Source organism: Ranitomeya imitator, chromosome 5 (assembly GCF_032444005.1).
Source record: "Ranitomeya imitator isolate aRanImi1 chromosome 5, aRanImi1.pri, whole genome shotgun sequence".
In the NCBI taxonomy this organism is placed as follows: Eukaryota; Metazoa; Chordata; class Amphibia; order Anura; family Dendrobatidae; genus Ranitomeya; species Ranitomeya imitator.
Window position 1 is genome coordinate 650,620,298 of NC_091286.1, and position 17,306 is coordinate 650,637,603.

At 45.2% G+C, this 17,306-nt stretch overlaps 1 protein-coding gene across 2 annotated transcripts in view; it reads right to left on the reverse strand.

Moving 5' to 3' along the window:
- Positions 1 to 17,306, reverse strand: part of ATAD2B (ATPase family AAA domain containing 2B) — a 153,206-nt gene that overhangs the window by 11,141 nt on the left and 124,759 nt on the right. For both annotated transcript variants that reach the window (XM_069728154.1, XM_069728155.1), the window contains exons 24-27: positions 16,277 to 16,414; positions 4,630 to 5,247; positions 1,671 to 1,777; positions 1,251 to 1,379 (exon numbers count right to left, since the gene is read on the reverse strand). In XM_069728154.1, the coding sequence (XP_069584255.1) occupies positions 1,251 to 1,379; positions 1,671 to 1,777; positions 4,630 to 5,247; positions 16,277 to 16,414 (992 nt within the window). The remainder of the gene's footprint in view (positions 1 to 1,250; positions 1,380 to 1,670; positions 1,778 to 4,629; positions 5,248 to 16,276; positions 16,415 to 17,306) is intronic.

Here is a 17,306-nt window from a genome sequence, read left to right on the forward strand (position 1 = left end):
TTTAATGTCACCCATAATCTGTACAGATTCATTGAGAAACAAATACATAATTTTGAAAGGGAAAATAATTTCAAAATTAAAATAAGATGTCTGCATAAGTGTAAACACCTTTTTATAATTGAGGATGTGGTAGTTTTCAGAATTAGGCAATTGCATTTACCCTCATGTAACATAGTATTCAGTACAAAACTGCCGTCATTTACGGCGATTTTTATTTACCCCATGTAAAGTTTAGCTGTTCTAAAAGGATTTTTTTAGTTACATTTTACTTCAAAAGTCATGGTCCATAAACAGCTTACAACACAGCAAATGGATCTCATTGTTATCAGTCAGGAGATAGATAGAAAAAAAAAATTCAAGTAATTAGATATACCATGGGACACTGTGAAGAAATGGCTTAACAACAGTGATATTACCTAGAACTTTAAGTTCCTCAAACACTAAAGACAAGAAGATTGGTCCAGGAGGCTGCCAAGTGGCCTACAGAAACATTAAAGGAGTTGCAGGATTTGTGACAAGTATTGGTTGTGTATTGCATGTGACAACAATGTCACGTATTCTTCGTATGTCTAACCTATAGGGCAAGGTGGCAAGACAAAGGCCTTATCAAACAAAAACATGTTTTTCCCACGTTTTTGGCATAAAGACCAAGGTTGAACTTTCTGACAATAGTTCCAAAAGGTATGTTTGGCACAAAGTCAAAACCAGAAGAACAGCATACCCAAAGTGAAGCATGGTGGAGACAGTTGGAACTGGGACTTTAGTCAAAATGAATGGAATTATGAACATTTCCAAATATTTGTCAATTTTGTACCAAAACCTTCAGACCTTTGCTAAAAAGGTAAAGACAAAAGGAATTTTACCTTTCAGCACAATAATCCTAAACGAATTCCAAATCTACAGAAGAACAACATGGAGGAAGGAGCTGTCAACCAAGCTACTTGGGTGGAGAATCAGCAGCAAGGAGGAACACCGAAGAGCTGTCAATCTAGCTAGGTGGGTGGAGATTCAGCTGCAGCAGCGAGGAGGAACGCTGAGGAGCTGTCAACCAAGCTAGGTGGGTAGCGATTCGGCTTCAGCAATGAAGGATAAGGAAGAGCTAGCAATCAAGGTAGGTGGACGGGGATGACGTTTAAACTCTGAAAATGTGTATATACCCATTCTGACATTGGATTTTCACAGTAAGTACACCAGTCTCAGATCAATTTTAAACCCAAATGAAAGGCATTATGGACGGCTCCCTCACGTACCTCCATTAGACTTGTTTTATCATAGTCCGTCCGGTGTATGTAGATGCACTGGCTCAGAACAGAGTACCACCGTTCTAGTTCGTCTACCGTTAAATTGTTGCTCTTTTTGACCACATTGTCAAGAAATCTCTACAAAAAAGGAAAAAAACAAACAAAAAAAACCCAGTATGAGTTATCAAAGAAAAAGCCCTGCGATTTATGCAAAACTAAACTATTATACAGTATCCAAGTTATGGACGACGCATTTCTGCCTTCCTCAAACCGTAATAAACCCAAGATCTATGCCGTCATATAGTGCCAGCTCGGTAGCAGCTGGTTAATGGACCGTACATGTTCATTACGTCATAGCATGTCAAAGCACTCTGCCCGTCATAAACGGAGATGTAGAACAGATGCCGAGCGGAGAAGACGTGTACTTACCTCGAGTCTCTTGTGATCAACAAGTAGTGGTGGCTCCGGGTCCAGCACTTCCTCCAGAGGCTGATCATTCAGTGGTATTGTGTCCTCTGCGTCTGCTGTAATAGTGCCTAACAGAGTTTAAAAAAAAAAAGGAAAGGAGATGACTTGAAAGTTTCCCTTATTTACCTGCAACACTTCTTCACAAGCTTGGGTTCACATCTGCTCCAAGATGGCAGTGATGAAGGGGGGACCTTCAGCGAAACACCGAAAAACTTGGCAACTTATTGGATCATGTTGGGAGGGGGCCAGTGGTCTCCTGAACAGGAGCAGCGATATTTAAGTGGATAAACAGCAGTGATCGGAGTCAGCTCTGATCACTGGCTTTAGAGACAGGAGCCGGCTGTCGAGACACCTGCCCGTTAACGGTGGGTTCAAAGCCTTAATCCACGCCGTACTCACACCATGATGTAAGATATCTTGAGGAGGGAAGGTGATAAGATTCATTAATGGCGTGATTGACCAGAAAACTCTTTGCCCCAGTGATTATTCCAATATGGTCAGAGACCACTACACGCGACAGACGTTATCGGCTCGTCTCTCTTGTGGACTACAGACTTAGTGCTCCTTGAGAAGACACAGACTATCGCATATTTCTTGGAGCAGAGAACTCCTGGTCCAGAGGCCCCATCTATACAAACACATGCAGTCTCACGCTCTTCCCACGCAGCAGCATGTGCCATCTATAAATATGAACTCCTTTCCATACGACAACAATAATTATGGTGTCGCCCGGCAGCCGGCTCCTGATATTTGATATTTTAAGATGATGTTTGACTAAGGATCCAGAAGTGGGTGCGCTTTTGATTAAGCAGCTGCTCAACATTTAGAAACCGGCCGGATTCCTCGGGCGTAACCTTTCCAGGCGGCACCGAGCTTCCTCAGTCTTTCAGGATGTTTGATCAGCTATTTCCGATGAGACCGGCTTCTAAAGCTTTCCTCAATTGGGGGCATCCTAAAAGCGGAGCTTCGCGCATTTACTAAACAGACGCTTTGTGCTCGGGAGAGGTTTACTGGCTGAATCCCAACACATCACAGACTGGAAGAATATTACCACCATAATGGGGGAAATAAAATATATAAATAAAAAGAAAGGAAGGGAGGCATGCAGACATAATAGAAAAGAAAAATAAACACAAATAAAAGTAATTTTGTTTTTTTTTAGATATTAAAACTTACCCGTCATAACTTTTCGGAATTACCAATCCTATATGTGTACATAAGTAGGAACACCATCTCTGACTGCTGTGCGACTTGTTTCCTACACTGTTCCCCTCTATCAGTTCTCTCTGCTGGTGGGGGAAGGCTCGGTCAGACACCGCACACAGACATGAGGGATTCCTGCTGCCCAGAAGCAGCAGCATGCAGGACACTACACTCCATGTTATGTAAATAAAAGCTTATAACCTGACGTTAAATTCCACCATTGGTTGTATAAATTATTCTTTTGAAAGCTGAAACCCCCCGAAATGAGGTTTAATAATAATCAATAATTTATACAACCAATGGATGAATTTAACGTCAGGTTATAAGCTTTTATTTACAAAACAAGGATAAGCGACATAACTTCTGTCAGGGAGTGTATACAGCAGGACTGAGCAGCGCAACTGTGAATCCAGCATGTGGGTGGGATATAACACTTGCTAGAATGCTATAGTTGTGAATCCAGCACTGGGGTGAAAATCATTTACTAGCAAACTGCAGCATGATCTAAATGTGTCTCCTTCTGCCTTTTTTTTTTTTTTTTTTTACTTCTCTCACTCTGCTCTTCCCTTCTCCTCAGACTTTACTGTTCCGCTGTAATGTGATACCTCAGTGAGATTCCAGCACACCAACACAATCTGTTTGGTTAAATTTTAAGTTTTTCTAGAGTGAATGATAAAGTTGAGGGGATGGGGTGTGAAATGGCTCATAAGTGGAGAAAAATAAATAAAAAAAAGCAGATTTCTCCAAATAGAAAGTTTCGTCTATTTCACTTGTATTATTGATTTATGCAAAGTCACAGGGACCATTAACACCCCGATTCTTGTGATCTGTAAGGGTCCTCAGCAATCCTATATTACTTATTTTAACTAACGTACAGACTGGGCTTTATAATGTGTATGTCTCTCCTCTTTCAGGCACCTGAATCTTGTACACCATTCTCTTCCTTGAAATTATAAAGACGTTCTGACACGTCAGCTGAAAGCGAGCTGAACCTGTCGATTTTGGTGCGAACGGCCAAACATCTGTGGTGTATTGTGGTCCCTCAAAAGTGTTCCCAAACAATTGAAATTTCAACGTCTCTGATCTTTTGTTATTAGAGGAGATAAGCCTCCTTTCTCCCATATGAAAGCGCTTGGACACTCAGCCGAGAAGAGCACGCATATGTATATGTGGAAGAAGGCAGATCCAGCTGTCTGCCGACAGAGAACTCATGTGTAAGGCAAGCTCAAAGACCCATTCAGACATCGTTTTACATATTCAATGCTTTTAACACTCACGTTAATGCTTATGGGCAAGTTCATAGGGTTTTTTTTTTGTTTTATTTTTGGGGTGAACCGATTTTGCTGGCAAAATAAAAAAAAAAAATGGAAGTCTGTTTTTTTTTCCTAACCGATTTGCGGATCAAACTCGCCCATTCAAATGAAAGAGTCCATAACAAGAAAAAATAGCCCTCAGATGCCATTACTGATATATGACCGAGTGTTCTCTTTTTCTCACTTTAATGGCTAAGAGAAACTTTTTTTTTTTTTTTATAATATGAGAAGGAAAAAAACAAAAACCCCTGAACGTGTATGCAGACAGCAAAAAATAAAAAAGTCTGTGTTTCTAATGCAGAAACTCCTATAAAGTAGCAGAAAGGCTAGAAGTTAAAAACAGACAAAAAAAGAAAATAAAACCCTTCAACTCACAACATTAAAAGGGTTTAGACCGCACTCACCTTCTTGTACATCCAATACTTCCACACTGTCAGTGTCTTTGTGCAGATTGTCGGCCTCTGCCGTTTGCTGCGACGCGGCATCATCTCCTGCACTACAGCAATACACTAGTTTGTTGTGAGGGGCTCTAGATTCAGAGTCTTTGTCTGTGGTTTCGAGGTTATCGGATTTCACATTTCCGTTCTGGATATCTGATATTGGTGTGCTTTCTATACTGTCCATTGAAGCACAGCCATTTACATAGCCGGCGGTAAGCGGAGGATCCTTGCAAAGGACCGTTCTCTCCGTCGGCGCTACGTTATTATTGACCAACATGGATTCGTTGGAGCTGTCCTCCTCCGTGGACACAAAGCTGCTGCCCTTCTCGAGGGTCCCATTCTGGTGCTCCACCTCTCCGTCCATGATATCGCAGGAGGACTCGTCGTTGGTCACAGAGTGGTCTCCGGTCTCATCCCCGTTCTCGTCAAGGCAATCTCCGTTTTCCAAGGCCTCCTCATTCTCGTCGTCATCGTCTTGGAACTTGGATTCGTCGTCGTCCTTTTTTAAGTAGGTAGGCTTTTTCTTCCTAATTATCCCTCTGCCCCACTGCGAGCTTCGGCGGTGCCTTTTCCTAATGGGAACTGTTATTAAAAAAGCAAACGAAAACAAACGTCAATTATCAGATTTATGTGGAATGATCAAAACAAACAAAAATGATGTGATAGACGCCAACAGATGAGGCGCCTTCATTTCCCCGCAGCTGGGACAGGAGCCCAGGCGTAGTCCTCAAGAGCTGACAGACAAGCTGAGCTTTAGGCAGACGGGCGCCCTTAATAATCCCAGGGACGATGCATATGGCGGAAATTAGCTGCAGGCTTTTTTTTTTAAGCCCATCAGTAGATTGTGCAGAAGCAGCAGACATTGCACCGGAGAGCTGCAGACTCTTCGAGAAATTACAGGATTGTCCCTGAAAGAGGAGACATTTTATATGTAATCATATCGGCAGGAAGCGGTGTAATGTCCCATTATCTATAGGACCATCAGACATGGGTCACTTTGCTCGGCCGCGGTCCCACAGACCAGGAATGGAGCGATGCAGCTCACACGCAGTCATCGCTCCATCCGACGGAGCAGGTGGGAGCCCCGTTTTGGGTTCGGTGAGAATCTCAGCCACTTGCAAACCAATTCCACTAACCCCCCCCCCCCCAACAATAAAAGATGGTGGTCCGCCATGATACAGTCGGCGCGTGGTGGGTTACGGTTTCTACAAGCCTGCAATACATGTGCCACTCCGATCCTCACACTGCAGACACTGCATTACTGCTTATTATAAGCGCGCAGATGCTGCTGTGAGCGCAGGATCTCATAAATTACATCAATTGATTGATTATTATCATTGATCAATTCGCAGATAATCGGACAAAACAGCTTCTTTATTTCTGCCTTCACATAAAACGTATTCTCCAATCACATCCAGAGCTGCAGTCACTATTCTGCCATTAGATCATATTTATACTCCAGTCACATCCAGAGCTTCAGTCATCATGTCTTATTCTCTAGTCCAAAGGTGAGCAATTCATTTTGCTGAGAGAGGCTACAAGAGAAACTTGTGGAGGACGAGTCAATAAGTTGAAATTAATTCTGTTCAATATTAACATTATAATTATTTTATATTAATTGCATCACTTAATATTGAGCAGATTTAAAAATGCCGACATCCCACTATATATCGTATGAGCACACACAGGCCCCCTACATACAGCATGAGCCCCACATAGCCTCCTATATACAGTGTGAGCCCCCTCTAAACGGTGTGAGTCCCATATACAGTATGGGCCCCCACAACCTCCTTTATACAGCATGAGCCCCCATATATACAGGATGAATCCCCACATAGCCTCCTATATACAGTGTGAACCCCTATAAACGGTGTGAGTCCCATATACAACATGGGCCCCCCCACAACCTCCTTTATACAGCATGAGCCCCTTTATAGCCTCATATATACAGGATGAGTCCCCACATAGCGTCCTATATACAGTATGAGCCCCCACACAGCCCCATATACAGTAGGATCCCCAAATTGCTTCCTATATACAGTATAAGCCCCACAGCCTCCCATAAACATAAGCCTCACATAGCTTTTTATAAACAGCTTGAGCCTCCTATATATACACAGTATGAGCCCCCACATAGCCTCCTATACATAGCATGAGCCCCACATAGCCTCATATATACAGTATGAGCCCCCACATAGCCTCCTATACATAGCATGAGCCCCACATAGCCTCATATATACAGTATGAGCCCCCACATAGCCTCCTATACATAGCATGAGCCCCACATAACCTCCTATATACAGTATGAGCCCCCACATAGCCTCCTATATATAGCATGAGCCCCACACAGCCTCCTCTATACAGTATGAACCCCACATAGCCTCCTATACATAGCATGAGCCCCACATAGCCTCATATATACAGTATGAACTCCCACATAGCCTCCTATACATAGCATGAACCCCACATAGCCTCCTATAAACAGTATGATCCCCCACATAGCCTCCTATATACAGTGTGAGCCCCCATAGCCTCCTATACATAGCATGAGCCCCACACAGCCTCCTATATACAGTATGAGCCCCCATATAGCATCCTATACATAGCATGAGCCCCACATAGCCTTCTATATACAATAAGAGCCCCACATAGCCTCCTATAGACAGTATGAGCCCCCGCATAGCCTCCTATAAACAGTATGAGCCCCCACATAGCCTCCTACACATAGCATGAGCCCCACACAGCCTCCTAGATACAGTATGAGCCCCCATATAGCATCCTATACATAGCATGAGCCCCACATAGCCTCCTATATACAGTATGATCCCCCACATAGCCTCCTATATACAGTATGAGCCCCCACATAGCCTCCTACACATAGCATGAGCCCCACACAGCCTCCTATATACAGTATGAGCCCCCACATAGCCTCCTATATACAGTATGATCCCCCACATAGCCTCCTAGATACAGTATGATCCCCCACATAGCCTCCTATACATAGCATGAGCCCCACATAGCCTCCTATATACAGTATGAGCCCCCACATAGCCTCCTATATACAGTATGATCCCCCACATAGCCTCCTAGATACAGTATGATCCCCCACATAGCCTCCTATACATAGCATGAGCCCCACATAGCCTCCTATATACAGTATGAGCCCCCACATAGCCTCCTATATACAGTATGAGCCCCCACATAGCCTCCTATATACAGTATGATCCCCCACATAGCCTCCTATATACAGTATGAGCCCCCACATAGCCTCCTACACATAGCATGAGCCCCACATAGCCTCCAATATACAGTATAAAAACCCACAAAGCCTCCTATATACATACAAACCCCCTCATACAAATGAAAACAACACGTACTCCCATTTCCCTGGCGCTCTGCCCATTTCTGCCTCTGTCTCCGATGCACTGACTCTGCAGTGCACAGCTGAAGAGCTGAAATGACGCCATCACAACTGCTTTCTCACACGCTAATTGGTGGAAAATGGAGCCGGCGGCCCTGTCCTTTACCAATGTATTCATCTCTGTCTGCAGTGAAGAGCGATGATGGCGGGTGGTGGCAGACAGATGGCGGGCAAGGGCATGGTGCAGCCCGTGGGCTACTTTTTCAACCCTTTGGTTTTCTCGGTCCGTGGGATGGACTGAAAACAGCCAGAGGGCTGGATGTGGCCTGTGGGATGCAGTTTTGCCCAGCTCTGCACAAGTCACTTCCTGAGCTGCAATCGCTATTCATGTCTCATCCTCTAGTCACATCCAGAGCTGCAGAGATGTCTATACAACTTAGCAGTACACCACTAACCTTTTAACTCTATTTGTTGTGCTACTCTTGAGCATCATTTGCTGACAAAAATGTAATGATGTCAGTGATCCCCCCCCCCCAAAAAAAAAAGTGTTAAAAGTCATCTGGCAATGCTGCTTCCGATAAATAGAATAAATGGATGCCAGAGCGGAGTACGTTTATTTGCATCTCTATCCAAACTTCTCTCCATGATTCTCCAAATAAGTGGTGCCCCCAACCAGCACCGGGCTCCGCTCTGCAGGGGCCCGTCATGTTGTTATACCCATTGTTGTACATGAATCCATATTTACTAGATTAGAGGCGACACTTATAAAGCCAAAACCATGGTCTTCCTGCATCATATCGGTCCTAATACGTTACAGGGCAGCGCTAATAATGTTATTGCGCGTCAGGGCAGGCTGACACTCTCCAGTGTGCTGTACAAAGAGGACAACAAAGACTTCATCGATCCAAGAAAACGTGATCAGCTGATATCACACTGACATGACCGTGTCCATTTACTGCCCGCCCGCCGGCTCCGCTAACAAGCTCGATTGCTGGGTTAATGCGCAATTCTCTCCTTCTGAGCCGTCATCATTAGTACATGGTGCTAACATTTATTTATTTTTTTATTTACGGACTGCAGAGAGTAAACAATTTATCAGGAGATATCTACAAGATGATACAGCTTCAATAATTACTTCTTCGTCTGCGCCCCGACAAGGGGTTCATTCACGGAGCCGCAGCTGATTAGAAAGGGAAAAAATAAATAAAGTACGAGCGACACAGAAGTAAATGAGCGGGAGTTCAGGAAAATGGGCAAATCGGAATATCGTGGGCACCACCTGCTGTACACGGGGGGAAACGCAAGAACATAAAGTTATCTTGGATCATACGAATCGGCTCCATCTGTGCACTTTTTATTTTTACCATGACTGACACTTACTAAAATGAGTTAAAGCTATTCTGTTAAAAGTTAAAAATCTGGGATGAGTTTGTCACGGATCCCTACTCCGTGGTGTAACTAATTTGTCACGTGCCTGCTCTCAGCACGTGACTTGGGTTGTGCCTGCAAGGTTAAATCTATCTCCCCACTCTCCAGCATTCAACCTCTGTCCTATGCTATAATGGGAGCATAAATCACACACCGACCCAGGCCACACACCCGCTCATACACGCTGCCACCTCTCACCGAATACACGGGCGATGAGTCCCGGAAATATTAATACTAATAATGCCTACCACTCATAAGGCTCACACACCTTAGGCTATAGATTTGTTACAACACTCAAGGTTCAACTTGTTAAAGTTTTATACTTTAATACAGGGATCCAAGAAGTATTGTTTCTCCTTGCGGAGAGTGACATGATAAGCATGTCGAAGTGAGGAGACTTATTGCCGCAATGCTCCTCTGAGAAATATGCAAATTGTCTCTTCAGAGAGGAAGAGGACTAGAACTCTAGTGCCACCTATTGGAAGTAGCAATCCTAACAGTAAATGTCGACTCTTTAACGAGCCTCGTCACATGACTTAGGATAATAGCCAAACCAAAATCTCAATTTGCAGACACTGTTTCGGGGTACTGCCCCTCGTCAGTGCAAAGTGGAGATCTGGTTTGGCTGATTGAGAGGTGTCTGACCGGGATCCAAGAAGTATAGTTTCTCCTTGTGGAGAGTGACATGATAAGCATGTCGAGGTGAGGAGACTTAAAGCCGCAATGCTCCTCTGGGAAATATGCAAACCAGATCGCCACTTTGCACTGACGAGGGGCAGTACCCCGAAACACAGTGTCTGCAAATTGAGATTTTGGTTTGGCTATTAGCCTAAGTCATGTGACAAGGCTCGTTAAAGAGTCGACACTGACTGTTAGGATTGCTACTTCCAATAGGGGGCACTAGAGTTCTAGTCCTCTTCCTCTCTGAAAAGACAATTTGCATACTTTAATACAAAAAGTTCAATGCTTACAGTAAGAAAAAGGTATAAAAATATGATAAAAAGACATACATCTTGTGCAAAACAGTATAAAACAACAGGAGAAAACTTACAGAAATCGTCTAACTGGTATTTGCTTTCTGCTCCCTGAGGAGGAGGGGGGTGAATGGAATTGGTGGAACACATCGTCTCAGGCTGCCCTCACATCTGAACACGTGTCTCTGTATACAGGTCTAATTTATAGCTTTAGCCTGGAGGTCAGGTTTCCAGAACAGCCCCTCAGGTTAATATCAGAACTGCTTGTTTTTTTAATTGGACCACAGCCACGCCCCCCAATGAATATATTATTTTTCTCTTGAGATCCTTTGTGTAAACATTCCTACAGAGATACTATCAGGTCATAATTAACATCTCTCTTCCAAGAGCTAGGAGGTGTCAAATGTTAAGGTACCGTCACACTAGACGATATCGCTAGCGATCCGTGACGTTGCAGCGTCCTCGCTAGCGATATCGTCCAGTGTGACAGGCAGCAGCGATCAGGCCCCTGCTGTGCTGTCGCTGGTCGGGGAAGAAAGTCCAGAACATTGTTTCGTCGCTGGACTCCCCGCAGACATCGCTGAATCGGCGTGTGTGACACCGATTCAGCGATGTCTTCGCTGGTAACCAGGCTAAACATCGGGTAACTAAGCGCAGGGCCGCGCTTAGTAACCCGATGTTCACCCTGGTTACCGGCATCGTTGGTCGCTGGAGAGTGGTCTGTGTGACAGCTCTCCAGCGACCAAACAGCGACGCTGCAGCGATCCGGATCGTTGTCGGTATCGCTGCAGCGTCGCTAAGTGTGACGGTACCTTTACCTTTCTTCTTGGCTTCCCCCAGGACTCCCTGGTGAGATTGTGGACAGAGTCTACTTGTCCCAGGAAAATACATATTAACACCTGGGTGCAACATGCAGCTTTTCTATTGATTCCACCATTTAGGAACACATATAATGCATAGCAAGGTTTATATTCTTTAACACATGTTTTTTATGGATTTCTTTGGATATTCTTGAACGTTATATTTAAAGGGGTATTCTCAAGTTTAGAAGTTATGCCCTATCTATGGGATAAAGGATATAAAGTCCAGATCGTTGGGGACCCAACCGATCTCGAGAACCCTGGCTCTGAAGAACCCTGAATGAAAGGCGTTGTTGTCGATCACGCTCACTACTACCCGACTGATTCTTATCGGAGAGCCACCGAACACTGCACTCAGCCCCATAAAAATGAATCCACCGCTGCTCCACATGGGGTTTTCAGTGGGGGTCCCAGCAGTCAGGATGTTCTCAGCTATCCCAATGGATGGGGCGTACAAACTTTAACTGGACGGCAATGAAATACAAAAGTGTAAGATCCTCCAAAGTCTCAGTTTGGATGATAGAGGGAGGATCGCAAAGACGATCCTAATCTTTGCTGAATCTACCGCAATGTAGGTAGATCAGGGAAGCATAAAAGGAGGATTTACAACAAAAGACAGCAATAAATCTGAGCGCATTTCTTCACCCCAGATCTTATCCGAATGGTTAAGGCTACGTTCACATTAGCGTTTTGCGTGTTTGCGTCGGGCGACGCATGCGTCATGCGCCCCTATATTTAACATGGGGGACGCATGGACATGCGTCGTGCTGCGTTGTGCGACGCAAGCGTTTTTTTTGCCGCAAGCGTCGGGCGCAGAAAATGCAACAAGTTGCATTTTTCTTGTGTCCAAATTTCGGCAAAAAAGGACGCATGCATTGCAAAACGAAGCGTTTTTGCGTGCGTTTTTATTTGCGTTGTGTCGCCGACGCAGCGGCGCACAACGCAAGTGTGAACGTAGCCTAAAATGTCCACTTTTCCCTTGCACTAGTTTTGATATATTTCCACAATTTTTATTTTTTTTATTTTTTCCAGCAGATGTATCCACGAGACCAAGATGTTGGACAATACAGTAGGAAAGCAGAACCGCCTGTGGGATCTCTCTTCTCCTGTGTGGCATGAGTTGGTGTGACGCAGAGATTCATCGCAGCTCTGTGCTAGCTATGCACGGCCACTCGGATCCATTTTCACCAGGTCGATGCACAGGACTTATAGCAAGATTTAGAAGTCCTATCTGACAGACCGAACATTCACTGTCTCCCTCCCCCACACCACCTCCTCACTTCGCCCCCTGTCTGTCGCCTGTTCCCCAAGGCTCAGTTCTAGGACCCCTACTCTTCTCCATCTACACCTTCGGCTTGGGACAGCTCAAAGAATCCCACGGTATGCAGTACCATCTCTATACCGATGACACGCAGATCTACCTATCCGAACCTGACCTCACCTCCTTACTTACCAAAATCCCGCACTGTCTGCTATCTCAGCCTTCTTTTCTGCTCGCTTTCTAAAACTGAACATGGACAAAACCGAATTCTTCATCTTTCCCCCATCTCACTCTGTCCCTCCACCAGACCTATCCATCAATGTCAAGGGCTGCTCACTTTACCAAATCCCACACGCCCGCTGCCTCGGGGTGATCCTCGACTCTGCCCTCTCTTTCAAGCCACATATCCAAGCCCTTTCCCTCCTCCTGCTGTCTCAAACTCAAATTTTTTTCCCGGATCCGCGCATTCCTTGACCATGAAACCACAAAAACACTAGTGCATGCCCTCATCATCTCCCACCTTGACTACTGCAACCTCCTACTCTCTGGTCTCCCCTCTAGCACCACTCCAAACCTTCCTACACTCTGCTGCCCGACTAATCCACCTGTTTACCCGCTATTCCCCAGCCTCTCCCCTATGCAAAGCCCTTCACTGGCTTCCTATCGCCCAGAGACTCCAGTACAAAAAACCCTTACCACGATATAAAAAGCCATCCACAACCTGTCTCCTCCATACATCTGTGACATGGTCTCCTGGTACTTACCCACACGCAACCTTCGATCGTCTCATGATCTCCTTCTCTACTCCCCTCTCATCTCTACTCCCCACAACCGCATCCAAAACTTGTCCCGTGCTTCCCCTATACTCTGGAACTCTCTACCCCAACACATCGGACTCTCGCCTACCATAGAAACCTTCAAAAAGAACCTAAAGACCCACCTATTCTGACAAGCCTACAGCCTGCAGTAATCCTCAGTCTACCAAACCGCCGCACAACCTGCCCTACCCTCTCCTAGTGTATCCTCACCCATCCCCTGCAGACTGTGAGCCCTCGTGGGCAGGGTCCTCCCTCCTTATGTACCTGTGTGCCTTGTTTTTTGCTCATGTTTATTGTATTTGTCTTTATTTGCCCCCTTTTCACATGTAAAGCACCATGGAATAAATGGCTCTATAAAAATGTATAATAATGAGACTTCACGTGGTGTGTGCGGTGTCACTTTACACATTCTGCAGGTCTGTGGTCATATAGACGCCCTGGTAAGTAATGCTGGAGGCACCGGCTGTCAGAATGAGACTGATCCACTGCGCCCGACACGCGATTGCAACCTACCATGAGGTCTCAATGGTGATCATTGACTAATTACATATATCTGGCCGGGTACAGGCGCGTCACTTACCTTGGAAAAAAAGATGGCATCGGGACGGACTAAGGGAAGAAGAGAAGCTGGTGGAGAGTATGACAGGGCAATGCCTGCTGGATACCTTGGCTCCTGGCATCATGTGGGTGTGACAGGTACCACCTATCTAACGTTGTACTGACCAAGTGCCCCCTATTATGGCAGCGTTATCCCCACTTTCAGTAGGATAACAACCACCCAACAAAATATGTAGAGTAACATGAAGATCAATGGGATGGTTTGTCTCAATTCAATCAGCTGTAAATTCTGCTGGGGTTAAAAAAAAAACAAACAAAAAAAACATCCATGGAGGTGGCACCGAGCAAAACACAGGGAACCCACTACTATGTATTCCATAAACCAACTACACCCAACACCTTCCAATCGTCTTAATCATAATTCCTGCAACCCCTACATAAAAGCAGAGATGCCCTGAGGACACAGAAAAATGCCCTTAAGGCTATGTTCACACGTTCCTGATTTCCCTCCTTATTTTTCAGGACTAAAAACCGCAGCTCTTGGCAGAAAACGCAGGTCCTTTTTTTGGTGCTTTTTTGGTGCGTTTTTTGATGCAGTTTTCTATGCAGAGTCTGTGTGTTTTCTAGGAAGTTTTTTAGGGTTAAAATGGCTGAAAATACCCTAACCCTACCCCTACCCTAACCTTAGTGGGAAAAAAAAAAAAAGATTCTTAATTTTTTTATTGTCCCTACCTATGGGGGTGACAAAGGGGGGGGGGGGGGGTCATTTACTATTTTTTTTATTTTGATCACTGCGATATAACCTCTCTCAGTGATCAAAATGCAGTTTGTAATGAATCTGCCGGCCGGCAGATTCGGCGGGCACACTGCGCATGCGCCCGCCATTTTGCAAGATGGCGGCGCCCAGGGAGAAGACGGCCGGACGGACACCAGGAGGCCGGGTAAGTATAAGGGGGGGAGATGGGGAGATGAGGGCACGGGGGGGTGGCATCGGAGCATGGGGGGGTGGGATTGGGGCACGGGGGAGGAGCCACACTGCAGCGGTTCTGCACCACAAACCGCAGAAAACCCGCAGATATTTTTTTCATCTGCGGGTTTTACTGCGGGTTTGACCTCACAATGGAGGTCTATGGGTGCAGAACCGCTGCAGTTCCGCAAAAAGAAGTGACATGGTACTTCTTTTTTACCGCGGCTATTCAGTGCGGCTTTTTTCGCGATTTTCCGCAATGTGGGCACAGCAGTTCCTGTTTTCCATAGGGTACATTGTAATGTACCCTGCATGGAAAACAGCTGCGGACCCGCAGCGGGAAAATCGCGGCGATTCCGCATGAAAAAAATGATGGTGTGAACATGGCCTTAAACTTGTCCTAAAATAGTTAGCTGCCCGATTGGCGTCTCCTCTGTCCCCAATCGCCACCTCCTGTGGTAACCCGGTGAGAGGTTCCCAGCTAACGCTTTCAGGTCAGATCGCACAGGACACCATTGTTTTGGCAATAATATGCAATATTACACAGGTAGTACGGCTACTTGATGTATGTAGGCGATATATATCTCATACTTTTGGCTGCAGCAGTGACATCACGTCCACAGCGAGCATCACCGCTGCAGCTAATCACTGAGCCAATGAAGAGGTGAGGGGAGCAGGAGAATCCCATTAATGACCGACGTAAAATGCTTCAATATACAGAATACCGGGAACCATGTTTCCCCTAAATTACAAGAAACAGACTTCACAGTGTAGCTGGTCCACATTTTATACAACCAAGGACGGCAAATCTGACCGGTCATGGCGTAACTGGATATAAACGACAATGAAGAAAGCTGAAGATTTGCCACCTTGGTCTTAACCCATCTTTCCCAAACTGAAATTACCGAGATAAATTAAATGGATGGGTTAAAATCTTTGTTTTGTTTTTTTTAGACATTGTTGCGCAAAAGATTTCTTTATTAAAGGAGTTGGTAGTTTTGGTTAGCATCATTCATTTTCCCAAATAGTGGAAATCAGAAAAAAAGTTCCATGTGTGGCAAAATGGCAAAAATAAAAAGGGACCTGCGATCATCTGCTTGCTTCATTTACAGTAATACATTATGTAACTAAAATACATGGTCGCCCGAAACGGCGTGCACCTGGAACCGCACCTTACGTCACTTTCACATGGAGGGGGTTCAGGGGTTAAGAGCACTTATCAAAACTGACCCCAGCTCGCTGCACAGCTGTGATGCGGGCTGAAGTCCTGAGCCGGCTCCATACACCTTCACCCGCTGCATGACGTAATGGTACAACGTACAGTGTGAAGACGTTACGGACTTATTACAGGTGATCGGCTTCCTACCTGTAAGAAAATACCTACATCTACATTTGATTGCAGAATGATTCCCCATGGCCAGTGCGATCCTGTGCTTATTCCGGCACACGTCCTCCGCTCCGGACTCTGCTTTCCGTGCCAATGAACTCTGAGGATTTATTTGCTCTGTGGTCACCGACAAACCTGCACATACAAGATAACGGGGAAATTTTAATTTAATCCTGGACGACACCAGAAAATATTTTTGGCTGTATTTTCAACTCATCCCTGAGCTTTCCTTCAGGTAAGCAGAAATTTTGCAGGTTGAAATCAATTAAGATATCCCAGATCTGACCACTCAGTCCAACGTTGCCTCATAGCACGGCACAGGGATTTATTTTTATTATAAATTCACTAATATACAACCAGAGGAAACAGCCTATATTAACTGTGTACATCCCGGAAATCTGTGTGGTGTAATATATAGAGGATCTGTCCTGTGGGGTGTATCATATAGAGGATGTGTCAGCTCTCCTGTGTGGTGTAGTATATAGAGGATCTGTCAGTTCTCCTGTGTGGTGTAGTATATAGAGGATGTGTCAGCTCTCCTGTGTGGTGTAGTATATAGAGGATCTGTCAGTTCTCCTGTGTGGTGTAGTATATAGAGGATCTGTCGGCTCTCCTGTGTGGTGTAGTATATAGAGGATGTGTCAGCTCTCCTGTGTGGTGTAGTATATAGAGGATCTGTCAGTTCTCCTGTGTGGTGTAGTATATAGAGGATCTGTCAGTTCTCCTGTGTGGTGTAGTATATAGAGGATCTGTCAGCTCTCCTGTGTGGTGTATTATATAGAGGATCTGTCAGCTCTCCCGTGTGGTGTAGTATATAGAGGATCTGTCAGCTCTCCTGTGAGGTGTAGTATATAGAGGATCTGTCAGTTCTCCTGTGTGGTGTAGTATATAGAGGATCTGTCAGCTCTCCTGTGTGGTGTATTATATAGAGCAGGGGTCCCCAACTCCAGTCCTCAAGGCCCACCAACAGGTCATGTTTTCAGGATTTCCTTTGCATTGCACAGGTGATGCAATTATTACCTGGGCA